Source organism: Cucurbita pepo, chromosome 5 (assembly GCF_057944985.1).
Source record: "Cucurbita pepo subsp. pepo isolate OVF chromosome 5, ASM5794498v1, whole genome shotgun sequence".
NCBI lineage: Eukaryota > Viridiplantae > Streptophyta > Magnoliopsida > Cucurbitales > Cucurbitaceae > Cucurbita > Cucurbita pepo.
Window position 1 is genome coordinate 15,053,194 of NC_141802.1, and position 11,620 is coordinate 15,064,813.

Genomic DNA, 11,620 nt, shown 5'->3' on the forward strand with positions numbered 1-11,620 from the left:
ACTCCCAAATTTAGATAACGTACCTAGCTGCCGTGGAAAGTGTTGGCGGGTCGAAGTCACAACCCAAAATTTTTGTTTACTCATATAGGTTACCTCAAGAAATATCTATATTTCTTTTGTCTAGGAGTAATACATGAATAAACTAGGGTGATATATATTTGTCACCCTCTAAAGTTCCACATGTCACAATTTGATTGGTCCTCCAAAACTCGTGTCACAATTTGATTGGTTAATGACTCATTTGCGTTATATTTCCATTAAAATCGGTTGCTTTCTTTTATCTCCGAGTCATTGAAGTCTGCAATGGAGAGCTCGCAGAGTCCGAACACAAACCCAAACTCTAACCCCACTCGAATCCAGAATTCCGTATCGTCACAGATTGCTGCGTTATGGCCGACCATTGATGGTTCACTGGGGTTGTCGGAGGAAGAATCGGTGAGCTATGCCCGTAGATTCTATAAATTTGGATTTGCATTGCTTCCATTTCTTTGGGCGGTTAATTGCTTCTACTTCTGGCCTGTTCTCCGCGATTCTCACTCGTTTCCTCGCATCCGACCCTGTGAGTTTGCCTCTCTATAATTTTGGTGTACGCAGCTGTACTTTCAATTATTTTCTTGATTTATACTTAGAGGTAATCGTTAAAGGATGATGAATCGAGTTATAACTTCTGTTCAGAGGAGAACTTGAATCAGACCAATTCCTGACCTCTATATTTCAATGACGGTAGCATTAGGTTGTTGTTGTTGAGATGTTTTTAGTCTTATCATTACTCTATTTCTGTTTCACAAGGTATGTTTCGATGTGTGGTATGCCAAGAATCCAACCACTATGTAGAGAAATGGACGATGCCGTTGTAGATATTCATATTAAAAAATTGAACGCCCATTGATTTACCGTAGTCCATTTGCTTTCTCGATTAGGCTTGGTTCATAAATACTGGGAGTTCTAAGCTGTTAAATGTTCTAATACCCTGATCTCTAAGTGTAAATTAAGGAAATAATTGTCTTGAGTTTGTTAGCTTTTGTGATGATACTTTCCTCAATGATACCTTTATACTCCTGATCATTTGATAAAAAACTGGTTAAAAAATCAGCGATCCTGTTCATATTCATTAAATTGAGTCTCAAGAATTTAGAGGTATTATATCGTTTTCCAAAGTCAGCCCTCTGTTCAAGTGTGTAGTTATGCGTTTCTGTCACTTGGCACCTTATGTCTTACAAAGTACAAACACTTTCGAAGGAAGCTAAATATTTTTGGTTCTTCCTCTTCAAGTATACAATATTTTTGAACTTTGGCCTTGGACTGCTTGTCATAGTTGCAATTCAATTGAACTCCATTATGCATATCCCTTTTTTAAATGTGGTGCAGATTCTTGGTTCTTGCATTCTATGTATGCATCAATTTAAAAGTTTGGCCTCAGATTGATTGTTGTGGTTGCCGTTCATTTCATTTTGCTTATCATTTTTGTAAGAAAAAATGTGTATGAACTTCATTATGCATCGATCTGGTACCTAGAGGGGTACCTACGTGTGTGTATGTATGAATTTAGTATAAACCTAATAGGAAAATAAGGGTAGTTTTGTACGTAAAAAGGGTGGTTTTTGTCAGTGCACATGCATGTGGATGAGAAACCCTCAAATAGGGCTTTTCACAGTTGTTTGTTCTGTGTTAAATGCAGTCTCTTCCTTTTCATGTATCTCCTAGGTGCTAAGGGCATTGATCGTTTGGAGATACTCTCTGAGGCCCTCAGTTCAAGCCAACTAGGAAAATAAGGGGGGTTTTGTGCGTACGTGTATGTAATAATTAGGGTAATCCACCTAGGGTTGTGTGCACGGTACAAGGATGGTTTTGTGCATGATACAGGGTTGTCCATCTATGTATGAGCACTCTCCTAAGCCATGGCTTCAACCCACAAGCTTGAAAACTTAATAACATATAACTACAGGGCCCTGGGTTGTGTGTGTGTGTAATAAGGGTGGATTTTTGTTTTTGTTTTGTTTTGTTTTGTTTTTCTTTTTTCTTTTTTCTTGAGATACTATCCAAGGGCCTAGGTTCTACCCACAAGCTTGAAAACATAATAACTTATAAAACCGATTGTTCCTCTGACTTGGACTTGGTTTTGGCTAAGCCTCGTTGGGGATCAGTGGAAAGGCTCGTGTGATGCAGAGATGATCCCTCAACACCTCAGTTTTATTTTTTATTTCCTTTCTATTTCATTGTTACACTTTCCGTCCAATGTACACAAGTCACAGTGATTAAAACTTAAAAGTGATAATATACCTGTTGCTTAATTTTTATTTTAATCTTATAATGTAAGTGTCCGGATTAGCTTACACACACATCACTAGTCTCAATATATGGTGGGAAATTCTGGACACTTCTCTTGTGAAAATGTTTATATCATTGGTGTCATAGATTCAAGTCCATAATTTGTTTGTACAAATTTTAGAAGTTCAGCATATCTAAGAAAGCTACGTTCTTTCTTTGATTTATTAACTTTGAAAAGTTTGACACTGCAGAAAAGTTCGAAATATCTAAGAAAGCTAATGCTTGATGCTCTTAGTTGGTTTATGGTTTTTCCAAATGAGATATCCGGTTTCCTAGCTTCAGTTTTTGTATGTCATCTTTTCCATGGTATGAAAAAGACCTTTTGGATGACTATAAACCAAGTGTCTTTTGGTTTCCTTAGAATTAGAAGAATTCACGGATGTTCGGGAATGTTTTCCCAACTTTTCATAGTTTTTTGGTTTTGTTTTATTTCATGCTTTGTATTGGTGTAAACATGCACACCCTTTTAGAGATTATAATCCATCTCCTTTAATTTCTAATTGAAGAGCTCTTTTGCAATGCCTCTTTTGGTGTTGGAAGCCCAATAAGCACCTTGTATTTCATTCATCAATGAAATTGTTTCTCTTCTAAAATAACAGACAAAATTTAGTATTTGGTAGTGCATCTCTCTTCTTAATGGCTGTCCAGCTAATAAGAATGGTCAGGATCATGATGATCTACTGAACTTTAGCATGAGGATATGGTGCAACATTCTGGATCTTTTCAACCTATACTGGTGCTTTCCAGCCGGCACTCAGTACTCATTCAAATTTTAATAACTCATCTCAGCTTCAAAAGGAAGTCTAAATTATCGCGGATGAACATATTTTCAGCACAAATTTTGGATCTTTAGTTACAGTTCCTAAGAACTACTGAGAACGTTGCAATTTTCCCAGCTTTTTTCAAAGATGTTCCTTGCATATAAAGCTTTTTAATCGATTCTCTTCATTTATTCAAATAAATTGGAGAAATCTTTTGTAATCTCATTTGGTTTTTGTTGAGGGTTGGATGTCTTATCTGTCATCACACTTTTCCTAGGTTTAGACTATTGTGGTAGAGTGATCATTTTTCCTTCATGAATTTTAACAAGGCAGTTTTTGGGTTCTTCCTTGAACCGCATTATGGTAGATTGTTCATTTTTCTTTTATTTTTTTCCCATTTAACTGACTTTGTTACTCGGCAAAATTATCTATAATGATTTGAAATTGTTCTTCCTGTAGATATTGTTGGCTCAGCTATTGGGTTTGCTATTTTCATGGCCATTATCTCCTCTTGGGCCTTGACATTTTCCATTGGAGGAGAACGCCTCTTTGGACCCGTGTGGAACAAACTAGTGATGTACAACCTTGCTGACAAATTAGGATTGACAGGTTGGAGCTAATTTTGATCTTGTTGTATATTTCAAAATGCGCAACTCTCTCCTGTCATTCTTTTCTCCAAAGATCAAAGTTGAAGCTTTTGGGTTTACTTCTCCAAGTACTTCAAGGTTCAAACATAAACCTAGACACATGCTCATTTCAGAGCTCCCCCCCATAAGTAACAAAAGGAATCTCAGATCTAAGCACAATCAACATGAAATTTTTTGAGTTCAACAAACATAAATGGTTTAAAGCACACTTGAAATCACATCGTCAAGTTTGAATTGGATCTTGTTCAGCTGCATTACTGAGATTTGTGGATTCAATACCAAACTGATTCTCTTTATTTTTCCTCTGCATCCCTTTTCTCCTTTCAATGCTATAAACTGCGCCCTCTTTTCTGGTTCCCTTTAGAACATTCATTTATCTGGTGGAAAACATCTTGATGTTAGAAACTTGTTAAAATTCTTTAGAAGGAACTGTGTAGAAGGCGTCAAGTAGCACAAAAGCTAGGTAGAATTGTGAACTAAGATGTGATTAAGAGAAGAAAAGAAAAAGGCAGTGGGAGATTTTATTAGGATATTGTTCATATCTGTCACAGTTGATTCAGCGTATCAGATAGCATTGAAAGAAGTTTGTTTTCATATGCTACCTTTGGATAATTGGCTCTATCAGTTAAGGCTGTGATTCACTTAATGAGCTTTTGTAATTATATAAACAACTCTCTTGATGCTTTGTGTTGCTATCAGTACTCCAAATGAGGAACCCAATCACCAAAATAGACAGATGAGGGAGCCAAAGACTTGCTAGAAATAGCGATGGATGGATAGGGTCTGGGGAATCTGATTCTTCAATGGCGTCTGTTTGGTTAGGTTTCCTTTATTACTATAATTTTAAACCTAATTTTTCTATTTTAGCACACATGGGTTCGGTTTGGTTGGGTCGGGTCGGGTTTTAGAAGTCAGTCATGTAGCACCGAACTTACAACTTTTTCTTCATCAACCTTTGCAAAGTCTGTTCTACCGTAGGAACCCTTGACAATGAAAAAAATAAAATAATGTTTTAAAGGTATAGTTTTATTTTATGGATTTTATTTAAATGTTCAAATATATTTTTCTTTGTTTTTCAAACAATAAAGTAATTAAGTTTTAGGAAACAAATTTAATATTCGGAAATGGAATATTAAGGATAAAAACATTATTTAAAGTGACGTTTGCTACATTATTAGAATTTCTAGTTTTGATAATATTTGCTATAAATGATTGTAACAGTTGGCAATAAGGGTTTTGCCTAGTTCAAAATTAATAGGCATCTCTACTTTATTTATTTATTTTAAATGCTTCATAATAAATAAAATGATTTGGTCGGATTTGATTAGTTTCTTATATATATAGAAATGTGTAACAACTACACGCTCGACTAAAATGAATGAACATGTTGATTCAGATTCCTAATTTTTGTCTAATTTTTATTATTTTAAATTTCTCGAACAATCTTGATAGGTCGTAAAGTGAATTTGGTGATATTTGAAATCTCGTGAAGAGTAAAATTGAACGTGACTAAAAATATGTAACAATTACACGCTTAAATAAAATGAATATGCTGACTTAAGCTTCCTAATTTTTATTATTTTAAATGGGTTGTTAGATTGAACTTAGTGATATTTGAAATCTCTGAAATTGAACTTCATGATATTTGAAATCACGTGGAAAGTAAAATTGAAGCAACTGAAACCTCTATTTTGAAATCTTATTGAACTGCGTACTTATCATAAACATTTTTTTTTTATAATATTCTATTTCTTTTAAGAATAAAAAAAATACTTCAATATTTTATACTATTTTTAAAGACATTATTTATAATATGAATAAACTAGCAAACAACCGTTCATAAACTTTGTCTTAATTTTAAGAATATGATTTATGATAGGTTTCTTGATTATGATTTATACATACATTTACGTTATTTTGAAGTAAAACGTATTGTGTTCGATGTTTATAAATTATGCATATATTTGAGTAATTTTAAAACATATTATTTTCATTTAACAGATTTTAAATATATTTTTTTTAAATCGGGAATTTTTGTTTTTGTGTTGGTTGAGAAGGGACTCAACTTTTTACTTTCAATCTATCATTTTCTTTTCCTAGTACTTCGTGGAAAGTAAATGAATTTAAATACCGAGTTATATCAAAAGTTACCCAAAATATTTTGACCATTCTAATGTCTACGCTTCTGAATCAACATTAATTGTATAAATACCTCCACTCACATGTTTCCACATGAACGATTTAAATCAAATCATTTGTGACGATACAAAGTGGGTTGAATTAATAGTGTTACCACGATAAAGCACCCAATCATATCCATATACTATAGACCCTTATTGCTTAAACACGATCCCTTGTATGTCAACCACATATTGTTCAAGATTACATTAATAACTTTCGATTTTTATACCATAAATAATATTAAATTGTAAATAAAATAACAAAAGTTAAATAATTAATTACGAAGCATGAAGACATAACTCCTAAGACAAAAAATACCCAGTTATGGGTGTGAGGCTAGGTGGTCAGTTGTAGATTCGAAAAACTCGAGCCCCACGATTCTCCCGACAACTATTAATTTTATCTCACTAATACATTCATTACTAAAATAGAATATTTGCATAATAACAAAAATGAGACAATAAGTAATAATTTTTCTTTAAAAAAAAAAAGATTACTATAATTAAATAGATAGATAAAAATACACTATATTATATTTGCATCTATAACGTTACTATAGAGAAGTTCCAATCATCTAGCCAATCTAACCAAAAAACATTAGCAATTGAGAAATGATTATCCTAAAACATAATTAACACCAACTAAACCTCAGCTAATTAAGCACTAATTGGTGATTAATACATTAGAAGTTCTTCATAAAATACTCATAATTGAAGTAATCAAGCTGATCATTAACTTGATTTGAAGCATTAGGCAATCCCATTTGAGAATTTGAAGAACAACCCATCATCATTTGATCATCCGTGAGCTGCATGTATGACAATGGCATGATTGAGTGAGTAGGAGCAAGAGGAACTCCATAGTGGCACATTGAGTAACTTTGTGTGCTATCCATGATCATCCCATTTGTTGGATCACTACAAAAATTAGGGTTTTGGAAATAATTTCCATGAATTTGAGGTAGTGATGACCCATAAATGAATTGATTCAAATTCTCAAACTCATGATCCATTTGAATCATTGGAACAGCTGAGCTCCCAGCTTGAAGATCTTGTGGCATTGCTTGGATTTGATTGTATGCCATCATGGGCTGTGTTTCCTCAAATGATATCACTTGGTTCTTGTTCATGTTTGCATTTAGGGTTTGGTTGCTTCCTCCTGATACCCTCTCCTCAACATTCTCAATCCTTCTCTTTGTTGCATCTAGCTTTGAATCTATCTCGACCATTAGTACTCGTAATTGTTCTTCCATTAAACACTCGAGCCGTTCATCCCACTTTGGATACCTGATATTAACAATCGAATCATGATCAAGATATTGTCGTTTTTTGTGGGGTCTTACAAAATTAAGTAGTTTCAATTACTTGGCTTTTGCAACGTCCTTGCGAAGCTTGGACATGTCGGATTCAATCTTCTTTTTCCGGTCGGAGAAAAAGTCGAAGAGATTAAAAGACTTGCGGGTTCGTTTGTGGAGACAGTTAGATTTGTAAGAACCGATCATGTCATTGACTGAGTCACGAGACGACGGCCATGTGTGGATGGGAGATTGGTCGCTTTGATTCGGACCGTGGACAATGACACAAGTACGAACATCGCAAAGTGTCGAGAGCTCGTACGCTTTTCTCATCAAACTATTCTTTCGCTTACAAAAAGTAGTTTTTCGAGATTTCTCGTTACTAATCAATTTCATGCTCAATTTCCCTCTCCCCATGTTCTTACTCGCACAAAAAAAAATATAATAAAATCAGAAACCCTTAAATCTAAAAAAAAAAAAAAAAAAATTTAATTCGAATCGAGTAAACCGGAACTCACAGTTGGTGTAGAAGAAGATCACGTGCAGAACGTTGAAGTCACGTGATAATGCCGGAGCAGCGATCGGCGGAGGCGCGGTGGTTGAACGGAGATGTGAACGGAGGAGGTTTCTTGCCGGAGAAGGAAGGGAAGAATAAGAAATTCAAAAGAATGAGAGTGAAAAAAATATGGTAAGAATTAGGGAATTTAAGGGCTTAAAATAAAATAAAATAATATAATATAATATTTAAAATTATTACAATATTGGAGATTATTAAAGTCTGCCCAAAATTAAGGAAAAATGGGAGGACCAAAATCTTATTATTTTTTAATTTTATTCTCAACCATAATAATAATTCTTTTAAAAAAAATAAAATTCAATATTATAATATAATAAATAACTTATTTACTTTAATAATAAATAAATAAATAAATAGAAGCAAATTCCGTTAAATTAACATCTCTAATTTTAATTTGGGTTTTGTGTGAGTTAAAGTTCATTTGCATTTTTTAAACGTTCGTTGAAAAAAATGGGAGAATTTTAATGTTTTGATCTATAACGAGTAACTCGGGGCCAATTTTAATATTATGAGAAAATAAATTCTAAAAAAAAAAAATTAATTTTAAAAAATGAAATTAAAATTAGAATTAAGTAAGGATTTTAACCTAAATACAAAGGTGATTGACTAATTGTTGGGTGAGAAGGATGAGAAGTCAATTATTATGCCTTAAAATTTGGAATTTTTTGTTTTTTTAAATAAATTAACCGCAAAAATTACCATATATAATAATACATTCCTTGTAAGAATCATATTAACTCTTTCTTGACTTTTTCCTTTTTTTTTTTTTTTTTTTTTTTTTTAGGTTAATAACAAATTTTGTCCCCCTTAAAATAAAATTTTCATTTAGAAATTTTTTAAAACATAAAATCAAATGAATTTGAGACTAGAAAGTGCACCAGAACTACTTAACTTGATACGTTGTAAGAATTAGGTAAATGGGTTTTACGTTAATGAAGTATGTAATATGTTCTTGAATTTTAATTTTGTTACGAAAAATTGAATTATTAGACATATAATTAATAGTATATTTTTCAGAAGGACTTTGTAGCTTGTTCTCGAATGTGAAGTTTTTTCAACGTGTTTGGAACTTGTTCTCGACATTTGAGATTAGACTTAAATATTAATGACTTTTATATTCAATCGTTCGATTCGGATTTTGAAATCGAGTTTTGTTTAACCTCGACCCAAATACTACATGACCCAATTTGACAAAATCAACAATGAAACTGAAAATTAAATAACGTATCAGATACAAAATTAAATTGAACGTTTAACTGATCCATATTATATTATATTATTATAATAATATTATGAGTTGTGGGATCAAGTATTTAATTAAAGTATGGAGTTTGACCTCTGAAATAACCAGTTTTGGAAATCTCAGATGTCATCAGAATCTCAGCTAACTATTATTGTTCATCCAAAAACAGTGCTTTTATTTTACCCATATTTAGTTCATCACTTGTTCTTATCCCAAACTAATCAATTTGTTAATCCTCTACAAATTTTACTTTTCATAACCTATTCATTCTTGAAATTACGGATGTTCGTGATGATATGATAGGGTGTGGATATTAAATTGGATATGGGTGTGGTACTAAACCGATGAATAATTGATATCGTGTATGATCGAAGGAGTTTACCAACTTCCTCCAACTGATATTAATGTGGTTACCCTAATATATGATAAATTAAAAAAAAAAAAATGAAAATTAAAATTGGAGGAGGAATTAATTGTAGTGATGGGATTATCCCAAATAAGGTATTATGAGAAGCCAGCCCAATTACCTAATTAGATCACAAAATGCCTTATAATGGCATTTTTTGTAATTTTGATTTTACAAAAAGAAATAAAAAAAAAATAAAAATTGGGTTGATGAACAAAAAGAAATATATATTAAAGAAAGCAAAACCCATTTCTTTGAACTCTCTAAGGGGTTCTGATGAGAATGATAGGATCAAGAAGCAGCAGCAGCAGCAGTGGTGGTGGTGGTGGTGGTGGTGGCGGCGGCTGCGGCAGTGGAGGCAGTGGCGTTACGTGCTACAGAGGCCACTGGCGGCCGGCGGAGGACAATAAACTCCGCCAGCTTGTTGAACAGTTTGGCCCTCAGAATTGGAATTACATTGCTGAACATTTTGAGGCTAGATCTGGTATTATTAATTTCTCTCTCTATGAACTGCTGCGCCGCCGTGGCTGGCGGAGTATGGAATGGAAGTTTTGTTTTCCGATGAGGGTTTTCAATAATTTTTTTTTTTTTTTTGGTTGAAAAACATATATTAAATTACATTTTTTACGTTTTTAATTAAAAATTTGTAATGATTTAATTGAAAAATTGATAGCTTGAAGGAGTGAAGTAAAAAAAAAAAAAAAAAAAAAAAAAAAAAAAAAAAAAAAAAAAAAAAAAAAAATCATTAATTAAACTTTTTTTTATATGTAATCTTTTAAAGATAATTTCTTTTAAAATTTTTGTTTTGGTAGGAAAAAGCTGTAGATTGAGATGGTATAATCAACTGGATCCGAATATAAACAAGAACCCATTTACGGAGGAAGAAGAAGAGAGGCTTTTGATATTTCAACGGCTTCACGGGAACAAATGGGCGTTAATAGCCCGACACTTTAAAGGAAGAACAGACAATGCAGTGAAGAATCACTACCATGTTATAATGGCTAGAAGGAGAAGAGAACGTTTCACAATATTCACTAACAACAGCAACATCCTAAGGTCTCGTCATTGCTTATTGCCTTTTTCGAACGTCCTCCAATCCTCCCATCAGAAGATGACCCCTAAATGGAGTCCTCTCACGGCGGGTCCGACGCTCGAGAATGGGCGTGGGAAGTCGGTGGCGGTGGTGGCATCGTCGGGGTCGGAAGAGATGAAGGGGGAGAAGAAGAGGAGGATTCCATTTATAGACTTTCTTGGTATGGGAAGCTCTTAGTTTAGCAAAGTGAGAATTTTGTTATGGAGTGTGAGTTTCTCCTTGGTTGTCAAATGTAAGAGCAATAATGAATTTCCAACTATATTATATGAGAAAGAGATTATCAATTAATGTTTTCTTTTTCTTTCTAATAAACCCTTTTTTTTATTATTATTTTTTTTTTTTAAAAAAAGTGAGATCAATGAGTAAAAGGTTTTAAGATGTTTTATTTTCAAGTTAAACTTAGTGTGGTCGGCACGTCCTAGATTTTTAAGTAAGTAGAAATAAATGCATGAATGAACACGACATAGATCAGCTTGAATTTCAAATGACAGATTCGAACTAGCTCCAAGGATTAGTTAAGATTTCTCGGACTTAAGCTATTCAAGTAAGTTGCTTCACTACTAGTTCGGTTGGATTACTTGTTTGAAGTATGAATGATGCGTACTTTGTAGCCCTTACTCGTGTCTTACCTTGTGATTGTTAATGTTTGGTTATTATGTTATGATATGTTGTAATTATAAGATATTTTAATGTTATGGAATATCATGTTGACACATTGACCATGTTATACATTATATTATGAAATGATATAAATTGATCATGTTAAGTATGAAATGAACGAAGACATACGCATTACATATACATGCTACGATTTTAAACTACAGAGATCTTATGCATATTGTATGTTCACGTGCATCAGGATAATTCCCCGTTATGATTAGTACGAACACACACACTATGATGTTACAATACGACATTATGCACATCATGATACTATGTGCGCTTCCTTCCCCCAGTGGTATACTGGTAACGTGAGTGTACGCTAGTCAAAGGCCAGGTTCAGGGGATACATATATGAGCTCGCCTGGGGTTACATGTACGCGTGCATGGGTCATGTGTAAATATTATATATCTAATTCAACCTCGACTT

General features: G+C 33.3%; 3 protein-coding genes across 3 annotated transcripts; 2 read left to right on the forward strand and 1 right to left on the reverse strand.

The window, feature by feature from the left end:
- Window positions 1–265: 265 nt before the first annotated feature.
- On the forward strand, window positions 266–4,032 carry LOC111794547 (putative gamma-secretase subunit PEN-2). The gene is made up of 2 exons (XM_023676579.2): window positions 266–559; window positions 3,549–4,032. The coding sequence occupies exons 1-2, from the start codon at window positions 304–306 to the stop codon at window positions 3,707–3,709; spliced, it is 417 nt and encodes a 138-aa protein (XP_023532347.2). The 5' UTR covers window positions 266–303; the 3' UTR covers window positions 3,710–4,032.
- Window positions 4,033–6,424: 2,392 nt separating this feature from the next.
- LOC111795584 (MADS-box transcription factor PHERES 2) lies at window positions 6,425–7,881 on the reverse strand. The gene is made up of 3 exons (XM_023678097.2): window positions 7,730–7,881; window positions 7,282–7,631; window positions 6,425–7,203 (listed from the first exon to the last, which is right to left on the reverse strand). Exons 2-3 carry the CDS (start codon window positions 7,626–7,628, stop codon window positions 6,600–6,602), a joined length of 951 nt encoding a protein of 316 aa, XP_023533865.2. The 5' UTR covers window positions 7,629–7,631; window positions 7,730–7,881; the 3' UTR covers window positions 6,425–6,599.
- Window positions 7,882–9,694: 1,813 nt separating this feature from the next.
- LOC111795585 (transcription factor CSA) lies at window positions 9,695–10,823 on the forward strand. Its single transcript, XM_023678098.2, has 2 exons — window positions 9,695–9,921; window positions 10,250–10,823. Exons 1-2 carry the CDS (start codon window positions 9,714–9,716, stop codon window positions 10,705–10,707), a joined length of 666 nt encoding a protein of 221 aa, XP_023533866.2. The 5' UTR covers window positions 9,695–9,713; the 3' UTR covers window positions 10,708–10,823.
- The last annotated feature ends 797 nt before the right edge of the window (window positions 10,824–11,620 follow it).

Excerpts from the sequence above, each read along its gene's own strand:
- LOC111795584 (XM_023678097.2), bottom strand. The coding sequence starts at position 7,628 with ATGGGGAGAGGGAAATTGAGCATGAAATTGATTAGTAACGAGAAATCT. Across the intron at positions 7,204-7,281 it reads AAGGACGTTGCAAAAGCCAA|GTATCCAAAGTGGGATGAAC; the intron begins GTAATTGAAACT and ends TGTTAATATCAG.
- LOC111795585 (XM_023678098.2), top strand. The coding sequence starts at position 9,714 with ATGAGAATGATAGGATCAAGAAGCAGCAGCAGCAGCAGTGGTGGTGGT. Across the intron at positions 9,922-10,249 it reads ACATTTTGAGGCTAGATCTG|GAAAAAGCTGTAGATTGAGA; the intron begins GTATTATTAATT and ends TTGTTTTGGTAG.
- LOC111794547 (XM_023676579.2), top strand. The coding sequence starts at position 304 with ATGGAGAGCTCGCAGAGTCCGAACACAAACCCAAACTCTAACCCCACT. Across the intron at positions 560-3,548 it reads GTTTCCTCGCATCCGACCCT|ATATTGTTGGCTCAGCTATT; the intron begins GTGAGTTTGCCT and ends TTCTTCCTGTAG.